The sequence below is a fragment of the Nymphaea colorata genome, chromosome 1 (genome assembly GCF_008831285.2).
Source record: "Nymphaea colorata isolate Beijing-Zhang1983 chromosome 1, ASM883128v2, whole genome shotgun sequence".
Classification (NCBI taxonomy): Eukaryota; Viridiplantae; Streptophyta; class Magnoliopsida; order Nymphaeales; family Nymphaeaceae; genus Nymphaea; species Nymphaea colorata.
Genome location: NC_045138.2, coordinates 3,015,371 through 3,042,285, shown reverse-complemented (window position 1 = coordinate 3,042,285; position 26,915 = coordinate 3,015,371). Strand labels below are relative to the sequence as shown.

The window sequence follows — 26,915 nt, the reverse complement described above, 5'->3', positions numbered from 1 at the left end:
TTAGAAAACTGACACATGGCACTCTTAATTGGCTAACTTCAATTTTGTCAAAGGGGGTTGGCAGGGCTGTGGCCCGATTCAAAAATATTTTTTTAATTTACATGTTAAATTTTTAAAAATTTCAAAAACTAAAAAATTTGTAGTTCTACCCTTGGCTTCGATTTTCTTAAATACAGCAACTACACTTAATTGATAATCAATTTGGCACTACATTGATGGATTCGTGTACATGGGGCATATACATAAATTTTTCATGAAATTTCTAAATTTTGATTAGCGCCTCATTTTTCAAAATTTTTATACAAAACAAACAAAATTTTTTAAAATTTATATATAATTTTAAAAAAATTGAGGTGAGGCAGGACAAAATTTATGCACTTTTTGTGTTATTTGTACGCATTGAATCAGACAAAAATCGAATCGGTTTGCTATTAATTCAAGTCGAACGAGTCGATGCCTGCCGGATTCCGGCAGAATGTGATAGGAAGGTCCGCCGGCCGGATTTCAGTGGAATGTTCGCCGACTATCACAGCAACAATTGACTAATAGTCATTCATCAATTTCTAGAGGCCGTCAATCTCCGTCCTTTGAACAGTTGAACTCTTGGCTTCTTTGAACTTTTGAACTTGAATGCCGGAATTCTTCAACTTCCTATTCCGGTGGCGAAGCCCTCCTTCTGCGCACAATCCATCTTCTTTGAGCGAGCCAGATTGTGAAAAAAAAGTGAGACCAATTATTCAATTATTTCTAGAACTCAAAGTTTATTATACACAGGTGAGACATTACTCAAAAGAAGTATGTCTTGTCTTTACAATTTGATTGATTTTCGCATTTGTATAATTCACTTGTACCCTTTTCCTAGTTTAGTTTTTACATTCATTGTATAAAACAGTGTTGTATGTATCGTACGGTACGTATCGTTGTATTTCAAAAATATGATACGATACACCACCAGTATCGTACATTTACGATACAAGCACCGTATCATATGATACAATTACAATACGAAACGTTAGGATATAGTTATGATGCACTAATTTTTACTGATTTTTTTAGAATTTTTTATTTTTTTATATTTCTTTTTATTTTTTTTTAAATACGATACAGTTACGTTATTTTACGATACAACGTATCTTAAAGCCAGACTAGTACGACTATAATATACTTTTTTTACAACATCGGTATATAATATTATATTTCAGCCCAACAAAAACCAAGCTCTTTAAGAATAGATTATTACAATAAAGTTTGTATAATCTAACCTTATGTATGATCTTGGTGTCTAAGAAACACACATATTAAGTTGATGATTTCTCTGGTATATATGAGCTGCCATTATAAATTTAGTTGAAGTTAAAACCTAACGTTAAGAACGATTCTTATAAAGCAGCCGGGTGCTCGACGACAAAAACACTTAAAAATCATTGTTAAAACACAATCAACGGAAGCACTAGCACGATTTATGGTATAACAACAGTTTATGGTGTTTAATGATGGTTTATAGTGAGTTTAGCCACATCTTCTAAATATTTAGCTATCTAAGAATCTCTAGTAGCCAACAAATTTCATATATATATATATATATATATATATTATTTTTCTCTCATCATGTTGGATTAGACTTCCTTGATTAAATAGCCGAAAAGGCAGAATCACTATTCAATTTATATATATATATATATATATATATATATATATATATATATATATATATATATATATTCAAACTATCTCATTCATACATACTTAACAAGTCTTTCTTCTAATGTTTCCATCTATTTTTCTTATGTCTATCTCGATAAAGGGATGCAGCATATATGAAAGTGAAAAGAAAACTAAAAATTCGAACTAGATTGAATTTTATGAGCTCAAAAGCTAAGATCATTCATTTTCAAAGCCTCATAGAATGTACTTTACGTAAATTCTTTTTGAAGTCTTTAAAATTTTAATATTTTGCATTTGTGGGTACAGTTATTTTTGTATGAAAAAAAAATCGTAACATATAAATATGTATAAAACTCTCTATATGATCAAAGACCATGGAAAAGCGACTAGAAAATGACAACCATACTTAAACGTTCAAAAGAAAGTTTGCTTCGGCCGACAAGTGGAAGTTAAGTTAGAAAAAAAAAACGTTAAAAACAAAGTCAAAGGCCTAATAAATTATCACGTAGGACGGCCGTACTCCTCAAGGCAATCTACCGACCAAATTTATTTTCTTAAATGTTTGACCTTCCTTAGCTTTAAATTAAGTTATAAAAAACTTTAAAAACCAACCAAAAGGAGCTCATCCAAGGTCGGTCTTATTTGTTCTTCAAGGTCAGAACTCCTTTGATCCTTATCTCATTGGACTCAGTTTTTAATTCATATAAATATTTTGCTGCTATTGCATAAAGTCTTGATTTTGATTATTTTTTCTTAAAAGTTGTTGAGTTATATCTTAATTGCATTTAAATATTCCCATGCAGGCGGAATGTGTTTTAAAAGAGAAAAAAAAAATTTTTGGTCTTTGGTTTGAAAATGCATCTTTTGTAGGCGATTATGTGCGACATGTGCAGCACAACTTTTATTTCTTTTTTTTTAAAAAATTTTATTTTAAATAACAGGAAGACTATAAGCTAATCCAGGAGAAGACTCTTGGGCTAATTTATATTAAACTAATTTTGTGAAGCTAGTGTGGGCAATTGCCCACACCAGCCACCATGTGATTAGGCCACTCGAATCACTAGCATGATAGCCTTCCAAAAATATGGTAACTAATTGAATTTGCTTACGTGACTAATCAATATTTGCTTCCATTGTTCCACTGGGACTTGATGATAAAATCTGACCTGATTACATATAAATGTCGGATATCATGCTAGTGGGACCTAAATTATCCAGTTGGGAAAAAGAAAAGGTAAAAATCTGAATCCGAATCTAAATCCGATTACGGGAAATCAAAGTAAATTGGATTCATTGACCACATCCACAAACGGGGGATTTCTTGACGACATATGAGTTGGATACATATGAAAATTTCAAGTCAGGATTCTCTTTGGCACATCGGATCCGATCTGTTGGATTCAGAAATAACAAGATCCAATCCAGAATACAACCAGCTTACATTTCTATATATATATATATATATATATATATATATATATATATATATTCGCTTTTTTGTCATTTTTTCATTTTTAAAATAATAAAAATTGAACTATATATATATATATATATTCGACGTATAAAAGGTCTTCCTTTTGATCCAAAATCTGGATGACATGGAAATTGAAGGGGATGAGAATGCATTGCATGTGGCTGAATCTTTAATTCAAATCCACTTATTTTCCTGTGGGATGGATTTGGATTTAGTTTTTGACTTTAGACCAATTATTTGCCTTGGACTTGGTCTGAATCTGGTGCGGATCATTTGCTTCCACATGCGAATCAGCCATTTTCGGCCAACTTTTTTGCCGACGTTCCAAATTTGGATCCAAATCCAACCCCTTGTGGCCTATGAGCTAAAGTCACTCCTTTGACCTTATCAATTGCCGTTAAACAAGTCAAGCGGGTTTAGCCTGAGAAGCTTCCATTAAGCCATAATCTTCATTTGCAAGATCTAAATCAATTTGTGTAAATAAGAACTGTGCATTTTGTATGTAAACACTAAACTCATATTTTCAGTGACACAATAAAAACGTCAGTAAAATTTTTACATTAAAAGAAATATATTCAATATGTATATATATGTGACAGCTTAATCTGTTTTCAAAGGTATAGGCAGATTCTGAGCAATCTATATTGCAATAGTTTAACTGGCCCCGAAACTCTTAACTTTTTTCAACTTAAAGGTCTTAAGTTTAAGGGCGGAGCCAAAAATTTGCCATGGTGGGACAAATTAATGCTTTTAAATTTTGACACTAGCCGAAATATCATTTTTTCAAAATTTTTATATAAGATACATAATTTTTTTTTAAAATTTACATCTAAATTAAAAAAAAAAATAAAGTGGGGCTAGCATCCCCTTGACTCTGCCCCTGTGCATTTTAGGTGAAGTATTGAATGTTTCCTATTGACTCTTTATATTTCTAGATCTCGACCTATAAGCATGAACGTGAATGCAGATCACATGAGTGACTTTCATTTTTCCTTGGCGGTGGTGGCGGTGGCGGCGGCGGTGGCGGTGGCGGTCGTTCCTAGTTCCTACTTTTGCTTAAAAAGAAAGTAAGACGACCTGTTCCATACTGTTATCTTCTGCAACAACATCCACATTCAACCATCAACTTGCATCCCTACATTCAATGCATAAGAAGAAAAGGTCCTTCCGATCAAAGCCACTATTCCACCATGACCGACTGACAAACAACGATTTGTCTCTCTCTTAAGGAGGCTTGGTTGGACTGATGGGTATCAGTGACCGTTGGACCTCTATAATTAATACAAAAATTATTAATACCTTAATATTAACAATGTACTATTACATTTAATTTGATCTAGCAGTCAGATTTAAGTAACAAATATAGCATAAACACAAAGATAACTACACCAACAACAATAACAAATGATTTTTCATATATATATATATAATTGATTATTTATATCCTTATTTATGTATATATATATATAAGTATAAATATTATATTATGTTATATTATATTATATTATATTATATATACAAGGTAAAATCTTGTAGCCATTCTTATCACCGTCCAATCACAATCGCTTGACATAATGCATTGGATGGTGTAGAGAAGAAGTCTGAGGAGGGATGGAGAAATCCAAAATTCTCTCTCTCTCTCTCTCTCTCTCTCTCTATATATATATATATATATATATATATATATATATATATATATATATATATATATATATATATATATAATATCAATTATCTACATACATACCACGTATATGGGGATCTCGACAGAGTGTTGAATGAGTCGTAATACCATTCCTTAGTGCTAAAGCATTCACGTTTTGGCCGCTTCTTTTCTCTCTCTAACGGGGCTATTTCAAACATTCAATAACGTCCAGATACTACTTTGACCATCTCTCTCTCTCTCTCCTTCCTTTCTTTCTTAGCTCTCTGGTCTTCCGGCGCTTTATATAAAGACCGCCCAATCCAAACTTAGGAAGAATCTCCCTCTTTCTCTCTCTAAATCTGTGAGAAGACTCTGTTGCGGAAGTATCCGAGTCTACCGATCGTAAAACTCTCACGATGCTAGATTTTGCAGAGATCTCATGGGTCATCTTCCCCTTCTTCTCAAAGCTCCTCATCTCCCTCCGGCTGATCCTCAGGAAGCAGCACCAGAAGACTAGGAAGAACTCAGCTCTCTCCTCCATGGCCCTCAGCCCCGCCGCCCCTTCCCCCGCTCTCTCTCCCTCCTCTGCAACAACACCAACGCCCGCTAGATCTCCCTCCCCATGTTCCCTGCCCTGGCCCAAGGTCGTCTCGCCTTCCGCCGCTCCTCCGCCTTCTCTGGCGTCGAAGCCAGATCGCCTCCTGTCATTCAAGCCGGAGACCCCGATCGGCCTCCCTCGCGTTGGTACCTGCGGGGAAGACGGCGCGAAGGTCGCCGGAGTGATCAAGAGGAAGCGGCCGGCGAGGTTGCTCATCCCGGAGATGCGCCCACCTCCGGCGGAATGCGATGAGTTTGGAGGATGGGAGGCGGAGGAGAAAGTGGTGGAGGTTGAGGGGTCGGGTTACTGTGTGGTCGGGAAGAAGGGAAGGAGACGAGTAATGGAGGACGGCTATGGAGTCATCACCGACGTCCTTGAAGATCCCAAGCAGGTACCAAGCTTCATCCGTTCTATTAACGCCATTTCTGTCGCTAAATGTGCTTTTTAATGTCTAATTACTAAATTACATGCTTCAGATCAAAATTGTTTTATGGAAAGAACGTTTTCTTTTTTTTTTTTGCAAGATTATTTTTTCAGAAAAAATTCTTGCATTTTTTGAAAAAAAGAGCCACATTTTCTATAAAATATATCAAATAGGGATGTAAATATAATAAAGTAAGAAGAGTGTAATTTGGCTAACATTTTTTTATTTCTTTGATAAAAACAAATTCCACTTTAAATTAGTGTTTAGATGACACTCCAAAACATATTTTTTTTGGAGCAAAACAGTTTTTTTTGGTAGTGTTTGAATGACACCAAAATCAGGTACTCTCAAAAATTACTTTGGAAAAAACCTGGTTTTCAAATTATTCACGAAAAATGAGTTTTTAGGTGTGTGATCGAAACAGATAAACGAATTTTTAGAAAATAATTAAAGAACCATTTTTTCATAAAACCGATTTTTTCAAAAGATCGGGTCTCTCTCGTCCAAACACTTCCTAAACTTTTTATTCAGACAGACAATTTTCATTAAAAGTGAAATTCTTATTAAAGAATCAGAAACAGCAACCTATTTTTCAAAATTATAAGAAAAATTAAGCTGGAAAATAATGAATTTCTCAAAAGAAATTTTATTCTTCCGATGCCCAATTTCTAGTTCTGATCAAATTGACCAATTGGTATTAAATTTCTTACAAAATAAAGACGTGGGCATAAAAACTACCAGCTTTTTACTAAATATATGATTAATGATATACAATTCTAACTTTGCATTCACCAAAATAAATGACACTTCCAAGTTCCAAACTTTATTGTTGTGGAGTGCAAAATGAGGTGTAAGAAAAAAAATAGTCTAACAAAAAACCGTTAATTTTGTTTTACATTTTATCATAGTAAAGCTATAATTTGGCTTCATTTATTTACTTTAATTGTTTATTTATTTGATTTATGCCATCTAGCCACTCCATTATAGCTCAAAAATCACTGCCACTGTTAAAAATATTAAGGAAAATGAACTTAAATGAGTGTTTTACTAATAAAAAACTTAAATATTTCTACGAAAACTTGAGAAATTTTTGGAAAGAAAACATCTAAAATACAAATTTTTGTATTTGACCGGAACTTTTAAGAAGACGATCGTGGTCGTGGGCTTCATAATTTATGGGGGACTTCTATGACTGGGCCCAGTCTCGGACCGACCTGACGAGCCATGTCAGGCGGACGAGCCAGCTGGTTGGCTTGGCTTGGTCAACCTTCAATCGCCAAATTTAAGCGACAGTCAAACTCTGACCACAAAAGTACTCCGTCTTTCTAAAGTTGGTTGTCCGAAAGATTGACTTTGTCAACGGTAAAATAAGAGGCAAAAACAAACACGTCGTCTCCCTCAGCTCGAAAACAAACACTCCACGACCAAGTCTTGGGGGAGGTAAGTGAATATGGTACATTCGAATATGTTTAGTTGGATTTTGGTAAATAAATTCGGGTCTAATTATTAGTTAATTCATAATCACAAAAAACATGTTTTTTTTTAAATGCCAAAAAACGTGATAAATTACCGTTTAAAACTTAAAAAAACACGTTTAAAAAAATGTGAAAATGAACTTTTTTTTTTTATTTTTTAATGACAAACAGTTTTTTTATTGTTTTTATTTGTTGCAAATCTATTATCATTTAATCTTTGTATTATTAGTTTCTCACTTATTTTATTTTTTTATTTTTAGTTTTTCTTTTAATTTTTAAAAATCTATTGTATTTTTCTTATTTCTTTTTCGTTCTTTTCAAACTCGCCATATTATACTCGAGAAAAACCTCGTCATGAACATGAAATGTTATTTGTGTCTATGGTTAAAATTAAATTCAATATGTATTGTTCCCATATATTATTTATTTTGATCTGATAAGCTTATAGTTGATAGCTTGGAAATCCAAGATTGGTTTTTAAATTCTCATTAGATTAAATCGACAGTTCAAACAAGCAATAGATTTCTCAATTAAGCATCATAAATCTGTGTTACCTAGTGAAAACCACGGATTTATGGTTCAAAAAAGAAAATGTGACCACATATCTATGGTTTTAAGATCTGTCGTAGTAAGTCTAAAAAGTTGGACATATTATTTATCAATGTCACACCATATGCTGGTCTAATTCGAATTTGCTTTTAAAAATAGTGTCTCATATGACTTGGATGGCAAAAAATTCAAAAGAATTCAAATTACTTACTTCTCTCTCTATGATTGATTGATTTGAAGTAAGTTGTATCTTGTGGTTCCCAAACACTCAAGTGTGTGTGTGTTAGGGTGTTTAAATGACCAAAATACCCTTTTATGTCCTCGTGGTGTTAACTTTTATCAATGGAATGTAAAACTTTTCTTACCCTCCTCGTGTTTGTTTGTATGACCAGGCTTTCTTCGGCGTGTTTGATGGGCACGGTGGCCGTGGCGCGGTTGATTTTGTGACAGAAAAACTTGGCAGAAATATTTTATCCGCCACTAAAGATGTACAACATGCAGAAAACGGTTTCAGAGAAGCCATTAGAACTGGCTACCTGACCACAGACAAGGACTTCCTAAGTCAGGTAAATTCTCCTGTTCATGATAAAAAAAAAAAAGATCTCTCTCTCTCTCGCTCTCTCTCTCTCTTAATTGACACTAACAAAAATTCATTGATTAACAGGGTGTTGGCAGTGGAGCTTGTGCAGCCACTGTGCTGGTGGAAAATGGCAATCTACACGCAGCAAATGTGGGAGATTGCAGAGTCGTTCTAAGCAGAAATGGAGTTGCAATCCCCTTAACAAGCGATCACCGCGCCGAAAGAGCCGACGAACGCAGAAGGGTCGAGAATCTGGTAAGTGATCATTAAATGGATCACAAAATGATCAATATTTCTCTGTTTAATGGTTTTTCTTTCTTATCCTTGATGCATCTTCTTTACTTTTCAGGGAGGATATGTGGACTGCATCAATGGAGTTTGGAGAGTTCAGGGCTCGTTGGCAGTCTCCAGAGCCATTGGAGATGTTCACATGAAGGAGTGGGTGACATGTGAACCGGAGATCAACGAAATTACTCTTTCATCTGACTGTGAATTCTTGATCATGGCTTCAGATGGCCTGTGGGACAAGGTACAATCTCTTTGGAAAATGCTCTTATTATGCTTAAAACTTGAAACTTGCTACCAAACAATGCTACCCAAAATGTCCATAGAGAAAAATTTGTTTGAGAACCGAATACTGTTCATCATTCTGTCGTTTCATACTAGAAAAAAACAACCTTCTCTTCTAGTGAATCGCCATATTCTTGAGCTAAAAATAATGGAAACAAAGAACCCACTTGAATTTTGAAAAGCAATTGATGATGCATCTTTAGTTCTTACATAGAGTTTCTGTAACTTAATTTGACAGGTGAGTAATCAAGAGGCAGTGGATGAAGTTATGAAGAACAGGAGCAGAACCGAGTCTTGCAGAAAGCTTGTGGAGATGTCTTCTCGCAGAGGCAACAAGGATGACATCACGATCATGGTGGTCGATCTTCTAAAGTTCATGTGAAATTCAAGTCTGCAGAATTTCATCTAATTAGATTGCTCGACATTCAGAGTGGGGGATCTCTAGATCTCATAAACCCGAGTGTATATGGTTACGAGAGACTTTCTTGGCCAATTTTGAACTATATAACTAAGGCCGTCCGGTAGCCAACCCTGTATCATATAGCCCTATTAGGTTGATTCTTTTCTGTAATTTTTGTTTATTTTTCAGTTTCTTGGTGAACAAGAACATTGGATCTAATTCATGAAAATCAAATCAAATGGAGTGCCCAATGTCCAATGAAGGAAGAAGACCATTTCTCTAGAATGGATTCTTGTCCATGGCTAGCTTTTAGAATCACTTCACAGCTCATTTATTGCTCTGCAATCTGCTCTGTTGTTATCGGATATGTTTCAGACTCTGCTGGATTTGAATCCGTGATTTTAAAACAAAATTCAAGTATCAAATCCGCGAAAGATACTGATATTAAGCAGATAAAAAAACGTGGGGAGTGTGGATTATTTGTTGAAAAAAATGATTAAAAACAAGATGAGAGCAACTTTCCAATGACATGAGAAAACAATCGCTTTTTTCCCATCATTAGGAGGTTCACAGATGGGGCGGGAGCTGGTAGACAGCCATCTTCATACGAAATCTATATTGTGGGCCTATGCATGTCTCGATTCTCAAACATTACAAACTACTTATATAGATGCCAGAAAATAAAAAAAAAAACGTGTATTATGCATGCTTTTTCGTATTTTTTAATTAATTTTTATTCTTCATAATTTTCAGGATTTATTAAATATTTTAAATTTTTTAAAAATTTACCGAAATTTTCCCGAGATATACAACTTTGTCGTATTATACTCAAAAAATTCCTTACCATATAATACCTATACACGATATATGTGACAATGAGGAGATCTAATAAGTCTGGGTTTGTGTCATGTTATTTAATATGGATCATATGTGTGGAAATAAAAAAGGATCCATATTCGGTTGGGACCCTCATAAGTGTATAAATAAGGTTGTGGTGCCAAAGACACAAGGGCTAGGAAAAATTCTTAATGTGTGGTCTCTTGTATCCCATCTTAGAGGACTTGGTGTCAAACTTTTGCAGCCTTTCCAAGTTTTATTGACTCCTCTTCTACTCGTGCGATGGGCATTGGTACGCTTATGCAAACTTCTCACAGGTTTTCTTGAAGCACAACGAGTGGTTAGGGCTAGTGAGAGATTATCATACAAAAACAGGTAATGTAAATCTCAGATTTTATTTAATAAAATCTTTATTTGAAAACGGTTTGCAAGTAAGGCTGGGCACCGGGCCAGCCTGAGGGCCCGATAATTTTTTTAATATCTATTTTATTAATTTATATATATATATATTATTATTACAATTAATTACCTTTATATATTATTTTATATTAAAAATATATTTTTTTCGGGCTTGAATGGTCGGGTTGGGTGTCGGTTGTGTCTTAGACTTAGTCAGCACATGTCCTACACAAATCTTATACAAGGGTTCAACAAATTGCATGGAGATTGAGCGTATGGGCTGAAGAATGGAAGAGGAATATGCATCCACCTCTTAGAGGAGGTGAATTAAAGATTGCTTGCTAGTAGAATATGTTTAAAATTTTTTGTTCAAAACTACTTAGTATTATATGAATTTTTGTCGATGATTGAGATAGATTCATGAAACACTATATTGGTGTTGTTGTTCAAACTCATCCATATAAAGTACTGAAGCAATGTTGAATCAGTTTGCTCACCACTAATGTATCCCAAGCTGATTATGTACAAACTCGTGCCCTTATTTTATTATCAGACTATTTTCTCATTTGACTTAAAAAGTATTTTAAAATATACCAATTCAGTTAAAAAATAAATATACGTATAAATCTGCATAGGCCTGTCACGTATCGGATTGAGAGCATTTTTTATGAGTAGATCTCACACTTCCCAACCTTAGATTGAATATGTGTTAGACAATGCGGGCAGGGGTAGAGCTAAGGTAGGGCCTCGCATGGGCCCTGACAACCTTTTTTTTTTATATATAAAAATTACATGTAAATTTTAGAAATTTTCACTTATTCTATATTAAAATTTTGAAAAATGATATTTCAACCCTAGTCAAAATTTAAAAATTTTAATTCAGTTTCTCTCATAAAATATTTCTAGCTCCACCCCTAAATACCAGATATGTAATCATATTGTCAAATCAATGGAAAAATCATATTTGAATCAGATCAAAATAGGTAGATATCGGATTTGAATCATATCAAAACAGGTAGAAACTCAGTTTGGATATTCTGATGAAAAAAGAGCATGAGAGCAGTTGCTCCGATCAAAATAGACATTCAAAATCTTATTTGAAGTTCCAAATCTTAAAAGAACATGTTAGGTGCATAAGTGAGAATGAGTGGAGGGCAATGAGCCAGCCGGCCGGTGGGCCCGCCAACCGCCGGCTGCCGACCACGGTGGACCGCTAACTTGTCTGGCTTGTCCGATTCATTGTTGACTCGTTGAGATTCTCCGACCGATTTGTATGGAAAACCCTGAGATTCGCAAAGAAATTGCGCAGACTTAATTTATATAGTCAAGTTTAACACTTAAATTGCTGACTTAGAGTGCATATAAATTTTTTAATAAAATTCTGAAACTCAAGTGTCTCAAATTTTCTGATAAAAGAAAATGTCATTTTCATTAAGAACACATTTATTCAAGTATCTTTGTAAACTCGGCGGCCAGGCGGCTCATATTCAAGGAGTCCAAGGTTTGAACCATGTGGTCGTTATCATGTCATGGTACATCACTCATATGCATTGCAAACGACGATGGTAAGCTTAACACTCAAGTTAAAGGACGTATCGGATGTTCATCTAAGCCCCGAAATAAACAAAACCTTGAAAGCATAAAGGTATAGTTTTTGGGGTTTTCCCCTTGACGCGACTTCCCTTAGGTAAGAAATACAAAAGTTATAATATTAAATTTACCAAGAAAAATCCACAAATTCATAAAATTTAATAATCATATTTGATTAGCATGATACTAATAAAATGTAGCTTAGTAGACTTAGTCATGGTGAGGTTTTACCATGGTCAGTAAAGGTGAACACGAGTCGAGTCGAGCTCGAGCTCAGCTCGACTAATGAAACCTCGAGCTCGAGAATAGCTCGATGGAAGCAGTTCGAGCTCGACTCGGCAGTTACGTGTTGAGTTCAAGCTCGACAAACTCGTTTAAATAGAATTGATATTCATCGTTACCTATTGAGCTCGAGCTTGACTCGATTAAGGCTCGACAAACTCGTTTGAATACAACTGATATTCATCGTTATGTGTTGCGCTTGAGCTCAACTCTATTAAGGATTGAGAAACTCGTTTGAATAGAACTGATATTCATCGTTATGTGTTGAGCTCGAGTTCGACTCGATTAAGGCTCGACAAACTAGTCAATTCGTTTGAATATATCGACTTGATTAAGGCTCGACAAACTCGATTAAGGCTCAAGCTCGACTCGGAAGTTACGTGTTGAGCTGGAACTCAACTCGATTATTTAAACGAGTTGACTCTTGAACTTAATCTCAACTCGTTAAACAAATGACTCGACTTGAACTCGTCCACGAGTCAAGCTCGAGTAGCTCGACTCATTATTCACCCCTAATAGTCAGCAAATGTTCAAATTCCTCCACCTAGGTAATCTAGCTCATAGTGATGTGAACTATTTGGACCCGTATTGGATCTACCTATACCAGATTTAACCTAATTAGATTTTATTTTGCTGAATTTGGACTTGGATTATAATTTTCCAATGCTATACCCAGATCCGACAGCCGTGAAATTGAGATTTGTACGTGATAAAGTCGGATACAGTGTTATCGTGATCCACCTGAATCGGCTTTGACTCCAATTGAATCGGTAGCAAACAGAACTGATTTGGTGGCAGATTTAAGAGTGACATGCGTCAAGTTTTGCAAAATTTTTTAAATATTTTAAAATTTTATTTTCTTATTTTATCACCGTATATATATATATATATATATATATATATATATATATATATATATATATATATATATAGTGTTTGATGTGTCCTGTTTTTTTTTACCAAATTTGTTTATATATATAGTGTTTGATGTGTCATGTTTTTTTTTTACAAAATTTGTTTAGATTCATAAGAAAGTCAATCTTTCTTAATATTTTATACATAATGAATCAACGCGAAAAAAATCCCATTCTGAGGTTGTATCTGATTAGTGCCCACAAAAATCCCCGCCCTCAGAATCTGTCTGAAGACCAGCCTTTTCAACTCTTATGATTTGTTTAATATCTTCATTTATTATTCTCCGGTAAGCCATTTACTCATTTATTTATTTTTTTCAAAAGGCTAAATTTGCTGGTGCACGCCAACCATTTGCCCTTAATCCCAATATAAGTACTGCGTTTTCTCTTAATGTTTATTTGGTGGACCCTCAACTTATTTTGCCATAATCGAAAATGGAAAATATCATGTTTAAATTGTTTCCAAAGAAAAAATTTGTAAAAGTGCCGGAAAATATAAAATGAAGGTATATATATATGGAATAAAATAATAGAAATTGATAGCGCCAAGGTTATTCTAGGGTTCTTAAAAAATAATAGTTTTGGATTCACGGTATTCTTGATATTTGTTCTTATAATGCAAAATTGCACGAAATCCGATTCTACCCTTGCTGGAAGCCACGACGATCAAAACCTTTTGGTATTAAACTGAGAGGTACATATTTAAAATGCCTAGATCCAAAGAACCCTTTCAGATCTTATTAATCATGGACAATTTATCGGGATTTTAAAGATTAAAAAAAAAAGTGATTTCTCACTCTAGTTTTAAAACGGCCCTAAACCCGAAACAAGGGATCATGGAAGGGAGAAGGAACATATTTAAAAATAAAGGAACTTTAAAAAATAGAAGAACTTTAAGAGATTGCTGTGGGCAGCTGCCCACACCAGTCACCAAGTAGCTCGGCCACAAGAACTAAGTATCAGGATATTTTCAAACAGCAATTGAGGTGCTTCCATGTCGAAAACATACTTTTCTTGGAATAGAATTTTAGCATGGATCTGCCTTCACGAACTTTTTAGGTTTTGTGGTTTTAGTTTTTTTTTTCCTTGAAGTATATTTACTATCCAAATGGATAGACCCCATCACTCACTCGGATCATAAAATAAAACCCACAAATTTTTCATTCTCTCGGGGATCTTGGCTTGCACTGACACTGGTGGAGCTCTAAAATTTTAGGTATGGAACATTAAGTTTTAAACTTTAAGATGCACTTGTATGTAAATAAATAAAAATTAGTAAAACATCATATAAAAATAAAAACAATTATGTGGGTTGGTGTGGGCAATTGCCCACATCAGCCTATAACTACCTCTCACTAACAATTGGGCACATAGTTTTAGACAAATTTAATCCCTTTGTTTTTGTTTTTGACAAAAATTAACCATTTAAAGCATGCTTGCAAACTTGGAGTTTCGTTAAAATCGAGTGAAAAAAGTCAAAAGTTCACCTTTTTCTGACCATTTTCCCTTCAATTTAAAGTATAAAACAGTCGTGAGGCTTTTTGAGAATACTCTAAATAAGAAACATTGTATTTGTTGCAGGAGGTTTTGAATGTCTGTCCAGTCCATGAAAGGGACTTTATTCTGCCATTCAAACATCTCTTTTTGGCGTCATTTCAAATCAAAGGAAAATTTTTTCTTGAAAAAATAATCTCCCCTTAAGCAGGACTATTTTTCACTTTATTTCTCAATAAAGTTCGTTGTTGTGAATGCATCACCAAAGTTGAATAAAGAAGAGAAAACAAAGGTATTTTTTTTCACAATTATTGAAAATAATAACCCAATTCATAACTCTTCAAATACTTTTTAACTTCGTAAAGAAAATTTTGACTTAAAGGGCTAAATTTGTTTTACTATTTTCTCAAAAGGCGGTTGTACGTGGGTTTATGGGAAAAGATAGGCGCCCATTTGTTTTATGTAAAATTTTAGGCGCCCACTTGTTATTCGATGGAAACGTTGGGCTCCTTCTTGTTATTTTTCTCTTTTTAATTGTAATAGAAATTAGAAAATGGAAGAAATTAAAAAGGAAATGTTTAGTTCGGAGACCTTCGTCTCATTTAATGGTTGGTGTCTGAGCGTACTCTGCTGGAATCTCTTTCCTCCCCCGGTTCATTCGCTTAACCGCCATGGACGATCTACCTGAAGGGGATTTCCCGGATTGGGAAATCCTTCCAAGTCACGACCGCTGTATTGCATCCCCTCCCCATGAACCCCAAGATCATCAGAACTCGGGGTTCGTTGAAGACGATTCTCATGGTATAATCAAACCCTTGTATTTCTCTTCCGACCCCGCCGTCAATTTCTTGGGGGTTCAGGAGGCCTCCGAGGGAGATACTTCGGGAGCTGACCCAGAGCCCGACGATCCCATGTGGGTCGATCCTTGTTTGGAGTCTTGCCTCAGGGAGAGGGTCGTGGAAATGGATGAATCGGAGGAAGAGAAGCCAGAGAAATCGTCCGAGTCCGGCGATTCCCTGCCGGAAAATCATGTTTTCGAGCCGGAAAGGATGGAGGTCGAAGCGGTCGCTGGTTGCAACGAGGAAAGTAAGGAGGTCGGAAGCGGGTTGGAACCCGGAGGCCTCGAAGAGAAAGAGTTCCGAGTTGTTGGACGGGAAAGCAAGGTGAGGTCCTGGTGGAGAGTCTCCTTCGAACTCATGAAAGTTTTTGTCTTGAGGTCGAGCCCGTTCTGGTCACTCTCCGTCGGTGTTGTAGCGATGGGAGTTCTTATACTCGGAAGAAGATGGTACAAAGCTAAACGCAAGGCTCAGAGTTCAATCAAGGTCTGCGTTGAGGATAAGGTAACGACTTTTCTCCTTTCTAGTGAGGTACTTCAACGCACCTTTGGTCTTCTGGGCATCGTTGGCTTTTCATAGATTTGAGATTGGTTGATTTGATCTCTTATGTGTTTGCACTGGTGAGGTTCTAATGGAAGTGTCTTGATTCATCAGTATTCTTGTTTCAGTATTTGATTATGACCATGTGCTTCTTTTTCGTTCCTTTAACTTGCTGGAAGAAAACTGTTCGTCTTATGGCTTTCTGGGTTTACTCGAGTTGTGAGGAATGTTGTATTGGGAGTCGTCTGTTGTTTATCTGTTCTGAAGTATTTGTTTCAGAAATTTCGAACGTGGATCGCATGATGAGACTAGAGTCACCACACAGGGTATCATCATGTGAAGAACTTTTCTTCCTTTTTAAGTTATAAAATAAGTTGTTTTCAGACGCTTGTGTTGGTCTTACTTCCATTTTCTCTGCTTGGCGGACGCTGCAACTTGCAAATTCTCCTTATTTACTATTTCTCTCTGTGTTCATCGCCACTTTGCACACCCTTCTAGAAATACCACTCGTACAGAATGTGTCCATTAAAACGCAGCTCAAGCAGATAAGGCAATAACATGTGTGCTATTCAGATCTTACAGTTCGTTGTGTTCCCTTGTATAAGATTTTCTTAACTTTATCTCATTTGATGCTAGACGCTTTATCCACTTACATTATTGGCATATATACATAGAAATTGGTACCTGTTGTGAATTTTATATTATATTGGACCCTGGATGACACCGAGAACTCTTTAGGCAACCTTGCATTATCCTCAGACAATCAAGCATGGAAGACTGAAATTAGACCTGTTACTGTAGTTTGTGATTTACATGCTTCGTCACATTGATGAAACAAAATCCCTTCCTTTCACTGGCAGTGCCTGGCCACGTTGTGCTGTAGTCTGTAGAATGTCAATGTGTCGGCGATTCATCTATGAAAATGCTGCTGAAACATGAAACAATACTATATCTGACACTGTTCTTGGTTAGAGTGGCCTATTTAATTAGTAGTTCTGTTGCTTACTATTTTTGTACTTTTGGCTACTTTGCTCTGTAACTTGGCCTTTTTTTTTTTTGGTTACATATGCAAAACATCGTTGTGTACAACAGCGTCTAGCTTCCTTCTTCATATGTTTAAAATCTTGCTACTTTGTGGCATTTTCTATTATTGGAAACAAACCTGTCCTTTATCTTTCTTTCACTCTTTAATTTCTCGTCGTTTACCTTCTCCTGCCTTGTCTCATATGCATTCATGGTATTCACATGCTAGCCTGAAAACTAAATCATATTTTCATTATTGGTGTTCAATGTTGGAGCTTACCTGGTAGTAACATAGCTATAGCTTATTGTGTTGGTTGAATGTGGAAATTTTTTTCTCAAGTATCAACATTTAGATCAACTTCATTTATCTTATAGTTCTGACCAAATCTTAGAATATGAGAAATTTTATTATCTTGAAAAAGTACAGGTATCCAATTATCAAAATTTCTTACTTGCTGGATGTTCCAACTGTGTCTTGTGAAAATTTGTAACGATATATTTATGTAAATTAATTGGGTTCAATATTAATGACCAGTGTAGTGAGGCAGTCATTAGGATCCTATTGATGACACTTGAATGAGGTGAATCGGTAATGCAAGTTATATGCATGAACCCAATCGCTTCTGCTCATGTGCATGAACAACCCATGGTCCGGTCCATCTTAGTGTTGTTATATGGTTTCCTTTTTTATGATTATCACTAGGAAGACAAAATTAGTTACTCCCGTGACTTCCTTTAACTAAGATGTGGCACCTGATGGATGACACATGCTTTTCTTGTGTGTCTGTTTAAACCTAGTAATATTTTACTTGCTCAGAAACACAACATATAAGCAATGTGGTTGAGAAATCTTTTTTCTTCCGTTTCTCCTGGCTGTGCTTGTAAAATTTCGGTTCAGTTCTGCAATCCCTTGCTTTGCTTGCTATCTCTTCCTTTCAGTTCAGTTCACTTGAGATTAGTCACATTCTTACCCATTTTGAACTTCCAAAGGCACAAAAAGATAGACATGCACTGGAAGGATTCAATTGCTTAGTTGATTTGCAATATTAATGATTGTGTGTATAATGATTTGATGAGGGCATGATTTTTTTTTCAGCAGAAGGTTTCTCAGTTTATGGTACAAGCAGCACGACTCAATGAAGCATTTTCTGTAGTAAGGCGAGTCCCTGCCATCCGATCATCACTGCTGCCTTCAGGTGTATCTCCATGGCCAGTGATTGGATTGAGATAAGATACTTTGTGCTACAGCTTCGGCAACATAGACAAGCATTTTACACGGTGAATTTTTTTCCCTCATCTGATTGTACTTGTTGCCAAAGGTAGTAGTCAGTAATTAAATAGAAATGGAAAGGATGCTTTCATCAGCAAATTGCATTTGTACTAAGGGACATGTCTACGACTTTTGGTGCTTTCTTATCTTTGTAATATATCTGGTTTGGCTGTGGTTGTGATGGTGAAATGTAGTGTTCAGCAGTGACACTTTAGTGCTTGTCTGTTTCCTCAACTAAAAGTTGTTGAGCGACTACTTATCAAACTTGAGACCTTACGGTCATAAAATAGGGAACATACTTGTGGATAAGGAACAAGTGGTAAGGTGATGGCTTTCTTTTTATCTTCCTTTTCTTCTCCCTGCATGAATTGCCACTGCTGCGTACAAAGTTCAGTTGGCTTACTTTGACTACAAGTGCTGATTATTCATTGGGTGTAAAGACCTCGTGTCTGCTGGCCGAAGCGAATTGCATTATATATGTTTTTAAGCCCACTGAGCTTACAAACTGAAACCAGTCAATCTCGGAAAGGGCAGTGTGGTGAGCGATCATATAGCTTGGTGGTTTAAGGCTGTTTCCCTCTCGATGATGAAGCTCATCTCCCATTGTCTGACAGCCGTTCTTTTTTTTTCTTTTTTAATCTCGGATATATTTATTACTCACTGCTGCACTTGCCTCGATTGCCGATGCATTTTGGGGAGAACCAGCTAACTCTTTTTTCAAACATTCGAGCGGCCTTTCACCCTTTAGAGCTCCAGTCAGTTTTTCTCAAACTTCGTCTTGGTGAATGGTGATGGAGGTTTGTGTCCATAGGCAGTAACAAGTGCTCAACAAGAGAAAAACAGGAAAGTATAATTGGGGATTAATTTTATTGCTTCGATTTGAACTGAGAGTTTCCTTTGAGGATTCTCCTTATTGTTTTTGTGGAGGTTTCTTGGGGTGCTTGAGGCTTTGCCTGATGCACGCCCCTTTTTAGTGGTGGAATCTCCATTAGTTCATCTAAAGATGCAGGCCAAGCCAAAGCAATATGATTCGATGCTTTCTTGTCCTTGCCGTCTCTGTCTCTCCCCGTTTTTTCTTCATATCCTTCCACCGTACAGAGCAACTTCACTGAACATATTCTTGGCTTGCAGGTTCGTGCTGCCATGTGCTCTGATTCATGGCGTGGTGAAAGAAGCATATTCTTTCCATGCGAAGCTTTAGCCTTTGTTTTTTATCACTAAAGTGACCACCGAGTATCTTGGTTGTGTTAGACCTCAGGAAAATGCGTTTCTCAAACGCCCTGCTCTCCCATTCCAGCGCGTTTCAGGAACACCCATATTCAATTTTTGATCCTCTGTCTGAATAGGCCAATTTGAGTCGGATTGTTGTGAAACTGATTTGATTCATTTTTTTATATTTTGAAGGTTTTCTTGTATTTTTCCGGCTCATTTTCTTCAAGAAATGAACATAATAATGTTTTCGGGTCGAACACTGATTTCACAAGGTTAGTTCTACCCAAAAGATAAAAAGAGAAAAAAACAATATCTTCAACTATACAGAGAAATCAGAATTTAAGGTCATTTATAGCTTCAAGGAGGAAACTTTGCTAAAAACCGGTTGCCGATTCTTTAGAAACCTTTCCATCAAATAGATCGGGGTAGAGGCTTGCCGACAGTGATCATTTACTTGCTGGGCCTACCTGTCAGTAAAAGTCGTCCTTTAAGCAACCAAGTTGGCAACTGATCTTAGACTCTTAGCTTATGTGTTTTCTTATAAATGAAGCATGAACAAACTCTACAAAGTTGTGAGTTGGTTAGAAAAAATTTGTCTAAACGAGGACCAAAGGAGATCTAGCGTATGGGTTTGACGTTAAAGATGCCAAAATTGCGTTCATAGTTCTCTGATTTTTTGTCTTGTCTGTGGCTATTTTTATACCAGCATCAACGGATATATCTAATAGATCCAGAATCTTGATGCCGACGGACTCCCATGTTTTTTTCCTTTTCTTTTTTCTTTTCATACTGTATGTATACGACATCACAATGCTTCAATTTTCATAACTATGGTTGAGAATTGAAAATGGTAGTTGTGTTAGAGATGCTATGCTTCTAATTTTTTATAATCATGGTTGAGAATTGAAAGTGCATCAAAAATTTCAGAATTATAACTGAGAAATGAAAGAGGAAGATATTCCAATTATAAAAAAAAAAAATTGAGTTCCATCTTAAAGATTTTTAACACGCTTTAAATGTTTATAAAGATATTGACTAAGTGATTAATTGTCCTGGTTCAGGTTGTAATCCACCTAACAAAGAGTTCGAGATCCATGTGAGAGTGAGTTAGGTTGTCATGGCATTGAAGAACCTTTTTCAAATTCATATGATTGTGCTTCTACTTTTCCATAATTATGGCTGGGAATTTAAGAGGCTACTTTTTTTTTAGAGAAAGAGAGAGAGAGAGAGTCCATGAAGGAAGCCTTTTCCAGATTTCAATCATTTCTCTCTTTCTTCACACCAAGGAGACAATGACATGTTCATATGAAATGCCTTTTATTTCTCTACCCCAAAAAAAAGACAGAACCAAAACGAGATACGCAAGGGGCAAAGCTACTTTCCTATATGCATCTATATCATGTGATCATTGTCCTTGAGCTGCTTGAACTAAGGAAAGATACCAAACTTTACATTCTTAAACTTTGATTTACTCCAATATTTCCAACATAATCCAGCTAAATCTCTAACAAATCCTAAATCTCTAACAAATGATCGAACTACACGTCGATCTCGCACCCGGCTAGAAACGGCCGGACTTTCCTGCAGTATTATATTTCTCACTGGAAACAACAAAGAAACCTAATAAATGAGAAAATTGAGCTAGTCTTGAGGGCCCTAAATTAGGAATTGAGACTTCTTTATCAAAACCTGATGCCTCAATTGGATGTACTCTATAGATCCTTGAAAAGAAACCAAAAAAAAAAGAAAAGAAAACCTAATCAAAATTCACAACAAGGCATACCCACCTTGCTGCGGGTTCGACTAAGACATTTGAGTTGAAGAAGGCCAAGAGTTCAATGCCCAGCTGAGGTTTTCATTCTCAAACTGAAAGTACTTCTCAAGGCAGTGCATCTTGTAGCCTGTGCTTTTCTTCTGCCTGAGCGTTTCTCATGGCACGCTCAAGGGATAGCATCATGTGTGACTGCCTGGAGATCAGCCACTGGGTGTTGGAGTCCTGAGGAAGGACTATCTCATAGCCATCATAGTAGGGCTCCATTCCCTGAGCCATGATCTGCCAAACAAGCCCACCAGCAATTGTCCCTCCCCTCCTAGCAAAGGTATATATGTTCCTGTATATGGTGCTCAGGAACAGATCTCTGATCGCCGGAGTGTAGCCGCCGTCGCGGTTCGACTTGCCGAACTCGGCGAAAACCAGTGGCTTCTTCAGTATCCTCTTTGAATCTTTCCAGTGGCTTGACACCCACCTCTCCAAGAATGCTAATTGGGCAGCATCATTTTGGCCAGATAACCTGTTTTCATGCCACCCATATAAGATCGGCCGCTTGTGAGTTCATTAACTATATATATATTGGAAACTTATAACATGGAAACTTAGCAATAAATGAGTTCTTTGTTATATGTAGCCGCAAATGGAATGAGAAAGATCTATCTCCGGTTACCTAAATGAGTTGTAACATACTAGACAGCAAGGTGGTCCACCTTAAAAAGGAGTTGTAGTCAAATTTAGTTGTTGTTGTTTTAACCCAGTGCACTTATTGCCGAATTATAATAGGTCTCGAAGCATACTCTATGAAACCTAGGGGTAATGGGTATATAAAGACTAATGAAACCTAGGGGTAATGGGTACATAAGACTAAAGGCGGTGGAACCATTCATCATTAAAGGAAAGGAAAAAAAAATCAAACTCCGGTGACCCTTGTCGTTGTCGGCCATTCATGGGAAGATCGTTAGATCGGTGAAGTTCTAAAGTTCTGGTGCCGGATATGTGTACGTACCAAATATCAGGATAAGCGTGTATGGTGGCGAAGTCGATATTCCTGATAAGGTTACTGCTGATAAAATCTGTTCCGACTTGATAACCAGGGTTGTTCACTTTCTTCTCCGGCATCGAGTCGCCGTAAAAGCCTTCCATCCCTATCTCCAGCAAGTGCTTCCTGTCCAGGGACTTCACGTAACCAGCCATCTCTTCAACCCAGCCCTGGTTTGTTGAAAGGAATTAACAAAGGATTAGAGAAATTAAGTTGCAGGTTTACCTTTCCATCTTGTGACAACTGACCAAATTTATAATTAAGAACCTCATGTTTGTGTTTGGGCTTCGTTGAAAAACACGACCAAGTTCTCAAACTGCAGAATTTGTAACATCTGGTGAAACCATAGAAAGCTTGGAGTTGGTTTAGACATATATACCCACATAAAACGTGTATTATTCAAAAAAAAAAAAGTGTTTAAAACATTAAAAACTGGTCAGCCAGCCGAATAAAACGGGAAAGAACGCGTATTTTTATTTTTAAAAAAAAGTCAAAACGAAAAAAGAACATATTTTATTTGCGATTTTTAGCTACCAAATTTTTATTTTTATATTTTTACATTATAATTTTAAGACTTTGGCCACCTTTCTTATAATCACCGAAAGATTATTTATTTAAAATCTATCTAAATTTTCTCATTTTTCTCGTAAAAAACATTTTTGCTGCTTTATACATATAACCTGAAAAAGATATTTGTGGCTATGATATATACATGTATGTGATAGAAGGCCAAGCAAAATTATCATTACATTACCATGTTAAGAATAAAGTTATGTTGAAAATAAACAAATTTTTTTTAGAAAGTTTTTATTAAATTCATTTCTATCTTCTTATTTTTTCATCATAAAATTTTCAGCCAAAAAAAATATGCGGACATCTCCGAGTGTAGACCTAGTGTATTTGATGAAACTTATACTAACCTGCACCGTCCGGCCGGAGTAGTCGGACTCGCAGCGGGGCTCATTCATGAGCTCCCATGCCATTATCGTTGGATCATCTCGGTATTGAATGTTGGTGATCGTGTTGACCCTTGTTAACACTCTCTGCATCACAAATATTCAGGTTCTTCGTAAGTTATCATACAACACATGCATGCTTACGTATATACATACATGAAGATGTTCTATGATCATGTGCATACGTGAAGATGATCTTGGACCATTCACATATCCATGCATTGAAAGTAAGAAACCAATCAAACTAGCAGTGGTCTTCCATGCATGGTATATGTCTGTCATGGAAGGATATTGATCTTTCTTGTATATACATACATGAAGATATTATATATATGGTCATGTGCATGGCACTCTCATTTAGATGCATGCATGAAGATGATCTTGGACCATTCACATATCCATGCATTAAGAGTAAGAAACCAATCAAACTGCTTATGGTCTTCCGTGCATGGTATATGTATGTCATGGAAAGACACTATCTAAACAACATGCATAGCATTGGATGGACCATCCCTCACAGTTATGCATATTATATTATGGCATGCATCATTACCATGACATGGGCTTTGTAGTAGCCCTTAACCACAGGATTTGTGTAGAAATCATCATCTCCATTGATCTGGACGCCTGCATTTCTAGCCCACTGCACATACTGTGGCCTCCCTCCAAAGTCCTTGTAATTATTGACAAGGCTTAGAATCAAACGGATGCCATTCTTCCTTGCTTCAGAGATCACGAAATCTAGGCCCTTCATTTGTTAATAAAGCAAGTGTTAGGCCAAAAAAGGAAGAAAATGAAATATGGTGCCTGATGGATGTGCTCATGAACATGTAATTTTGGATATCTTGCTTGAGAAAGTTTCATGGGATTTCAAAGAAATATTTTTTGTTCTTCAAAAACATGGAAGAACACTAGAAGAACACTATGAGCAGCAAGGTGCATCCTGACAAAGTATATGACTGAATGGCAAGAAGGTCCACCTCTTAAAAAGACTTGTGTTTGAACCCTGAAGTGGTCATTATCATGTTTCAGGGTACGAGGAATAATTGCCTCTCTTAGAGACATTAGAATGAATTATTCACCCTTAAAAGAAGAAGCCAAAAATAAGTATATGCTTTTGAAATGGAAAATTCATAACTTTTTTTTTTTGTATTATATGAGAATTTTGAGAATGTCATGATACTTTAAAAGGCACAGCCACACGTACATGTTCGTGAGCATACTTTCTGTAAGTTCGTGAACAATGCCATGAATATGGAGAGTATCAATCAAGTTTGTGAACTTGTTCGTGTTGAAAACCATGCCATGGCAGCTTGAAAAGGATCGGATCCAGGTTCAGGATTTTGTAGTTCTGGGCATGAACTGAACCAGATCCAAATCCGGTACGCATTCAGTCGCTCCAGATCCAATGTGTTTGTGCACCAAAATGAATGAGCATTTGAAATCATTCATTTGAAAAAGAGATTGAGAGAAAGAGAGATATATAACAAACAAGCTAGATCAAGATAATTGAACCTGGAAGACGCGTTCATCGTATACGCCCGGCGAGGTTTGAAGAGCCCGGTCGCCGCCGTCGGCAAAGGCCCAAGTCCGGGCAACAGTCATGCTAGCAGCAGCAGCCTGTTGGAGCACACTGGACACCTTCTCCCTCTCACTGGGCTCAGCAGCAACATGCATCATCCAGTAGGCATTGAACCCATTGAACAGGAAAGGGGAGCCATTGAGGGTGAAACTCGTCCCATGGGTCCTAACAAAGCCCTTGACATGGTGCACCCTCCTACCATGTGCTACACCAACCAAGAGGCCAAGCACTAGCAAGACGTGTAGGACACCTCTTCTAACGGAAGAAGCCATGATTTGGAGTTGTGGTTGCAGTGGAAGAAGAAGAAGACTGGGAGTGATTTATAGGAAGGGAAGTTTCCATAAATAGGAAAAGGTTGCAGGTTTAATGGAGTTTCTTTCGGTGTAAAAGATGGAGTCATGGCTAGAATTAGGGAATTTAGGGGCTGTGGTTGATGAAGACGGCCTTAGAGCTAGGGGCTTTTTGTTGGTAGTGAGAGAAAAACATGGGGTAGAGTGAGAGCTCCCATGGACCCTAGAGGGGAGGTTGGTTAAAGGTGTGGCCCTAAATCTGGAGGGCAGTGATGACATGGACGTGGGTAACGGCTAGTTTTGTTGGTTGAGGTCATGGGGCCCCTTTTCTCAGCAGTTTAGTTTGTAAGGCCCCTTGTCTTTTACTTCTTATCATTGGGAAAAGGGTCCACTTTTCTCTCTTCTTTTCTTGTCTTTGTTCTAACTCTTCAACTAATTGAATGACAAAAAGACCCCTTACATGTTCGAGTAAGAACTCTAAATTATTGATGTTCATATATTCTTAATTTTTTTTTATTTATGAAATACTGGGGGCATGTAGATTGGTAAGACATCAACTGACCTCTTAAAAGAAATTTATTTTTTTGCTTATCATTTTGTTTATAATTTTGAAAAGAACACTATTTTTTGTGATTTTTTAAATTTTTAATAATAACCACATTTCTATAAAAAATTATTAAATAAAAATGTTTTACATTCATCATTTACAATATAAAAATCTCTAAACCAACAACTATGTTGTCTTCCACGCTCCCCATATGAATGAACATGCATGGTGCGTGCATGTCCGTAGGGGGGCGCGAAAAAGCACCCCATAACACCAGAATCGCCGTATAGGGAATCTTTTGAGAAATTAAAAGTGTAACATGTCCATTTTTAAAATATAAATAATATCATCTCAAAAGGGATTAATTATCCCATATGATTTTTTTAATTATTATTTCACCTTCCTCCAAGAACTTGGACTATCTCTTCATTCAATGCAAGAATCTGCCCGAGTACATTAATCGCTTGGTCTGCTTTCGTCTTTGAGAAAGAACTTGGGGCCTTTTTCGTCCACCAAACCGTCGCAGAAAGTCTTGACTGCCGCCGATCGGCGAAGCCAATCACAAGAACGAAACAGCGACACAGACGGCGCGGAAAAGCGCAGGAACGGTCCAAAATTTGACGGCCGTGATTTGCGGGAATCGTAGCCCTTGGATTCTACGATGAACGGCTGACTCTGTCTCTAAACTCGATGCGGGACCCACGCGGCTTAACTGTCGACGAATTAACGTCTACCGGTGTGGCGGTTTCGCGGTGGAGCTTTGCTCTCGCTCAATTGACCAGAAAGCACATGGATCTGAAGTCAGAGACAGAAAAAGGTTTTGACGAAAAGAAGCCCAGCGGTTTGTGCCCTCCTACGGTAATAGATCGGATTCAAATCCAACATATTTGGATTCGGTGGTTGAGCTATATGGTTAATGGTATGGGAAAATTGCTCACATCAGCTTACAAATT

The 26,915-nt window shown here is 36.7% G+C and overlaps 3 protein-coding genes across 4 annotated transcripts; 2 read left to right on the top strand and 1 right to left on the bottom strand.

Moving 5' to 3' along the window:
• The first annotated feature begins 5,074 nt into the window (after positions 1–5,074).
• LOC116266226 (probable protein phosphatase 2C 74) lies at positions 5,075–9,642 on the top strand. Its single transcript, XM_031647354.2, has 5 exons — positions 5,075–5,773; positions 8,223–8,396; positions 8,495–8,665; positions 8,760–8,939; positions 9,219–9,642. Exons 1-5 carry the CDS (start codon positions 5,201–5,203, stop codon positions 9,360–9,362), a joined length of 1,242 nt encoding a protein of 413 aa, XP_031503214.1. The 5' UTR covers positions 5,075–5,200; the 3' UTR covers positions 9,363–9,642.
• A 5,847-nt stretch (positions 9,643–15,489) lies between these two features.
• LOC116247406 (ATG8-interacting protein 2-like) lies at positions 15,490–18,907 on the top strand. Of its 2 annotated transcripts, none has more exons than XM_031619599.2 (2): positions 15,490–16,236; positions 18,395–18,907. In XM_031619599.2, exons 1-2 carry the CDS (start codon positions 15,568–15,570, stop codon positions 18,524–18,526), a joined length of 801 nt encoding a protein of 266 aa, XP_031475459.1. In that variant the 5' UTR covers positions 15,490–15,567; the 3' UTR covers positions 18,527–18,907. The 2 variants fall into 2 exon arrangements, with proteins under 2 accessions (XP_031475459.1, XP_031475453.1); XM_031619593.2 differs by having other exon boundaries at positions 18,392–18,907.
• A 2,246-nt stretch (positions 18,908–21,153) lies between these two features.
• Positions 21,154–25,400, bottom strand: LOC116245000 (mannan endo-1,4-beta-mannosidase 5-like). Its single transcript, XM_031616764.1, has 5 exons — positions 25,059–25,400; positions 24,097–24,291; positions 23,508–23,630; positions 22,555–22,757; positions 21,154–22,068 (listed from the first exon to the last, which is right to left on the bottom strand). Exons 1-5 carry the CDS (start codon positions 25,395–25,397, stop codon positions 21,657–21,659), a joined length of 1,272 nt encoding a protein of 423 aa, XP_031472624.1. The 5' UTR covers positions 25,398–25,400; the 3' UTR covers positions 21,154–21,656.
• Between the last annotated feature and the right edge of the window lie 1,515 nt (positions 25,401–26,915).

Bases quoted from the DNA above. Each gene is read 5' to 3' on its own strand.
- LOC116245000 (XM_031616764.1), bottom strand. From the start codon at position 25,397: ATGGCTTCTTCCGTTAGAAGAGGTGTCCTACACGTCTTGCTAGTGCTT. The intron at 24,292-25,058 runs GTTCAATTATCT...TAACAAATGAAG, and splicing joins ACGATGAACGCGTCTTCCAG to GGCCTAGATTTCGTGATCTC. The intron at 22,069-22,554 runs GTACGTACACAT...GCATGAAAACAG, and splicing joins CACGCTTATCCTGATATTTG to GTTATCTGGCCAAAATGATG.
- LOC116247406 (XM_031619593.2), top strand. From the start codon at position 15,568: ATGGACGATCTACCTGAAGGGGATTTCCCGGATTGGGAAATCCTTCCA. The intron at 16,237-18,391 runs GTAACGACTTTT...TTTTTTTTTCAG, and splicing joins AGGTCTGCGTTGAGGATAAG to CAGAAGGTTTCTCAGTTTAT.
- LOC116266226 (XM_031647354.2), top strand. From the start codon at position 5,201: ATGCTAGATTTTGCAGAGATCTCATGGGTCATCTTCCCCTTCTTCTCA. The intron at 5,774-8,222 runs GTACCAAGCTTC...TTGTATGACCAG, and splicing joins TCCTTGAAGATCCCAAGCAG to GCTTTCTTCGGCGTGTTTGA. The intron at 8,397-8,494 runs GTAAATTCTCCT...ATTGATTAACAG, and splicing joins ACAAGGACTTCCTAAGTCAG to GGTGTTGGCAGTGGAGCTTG.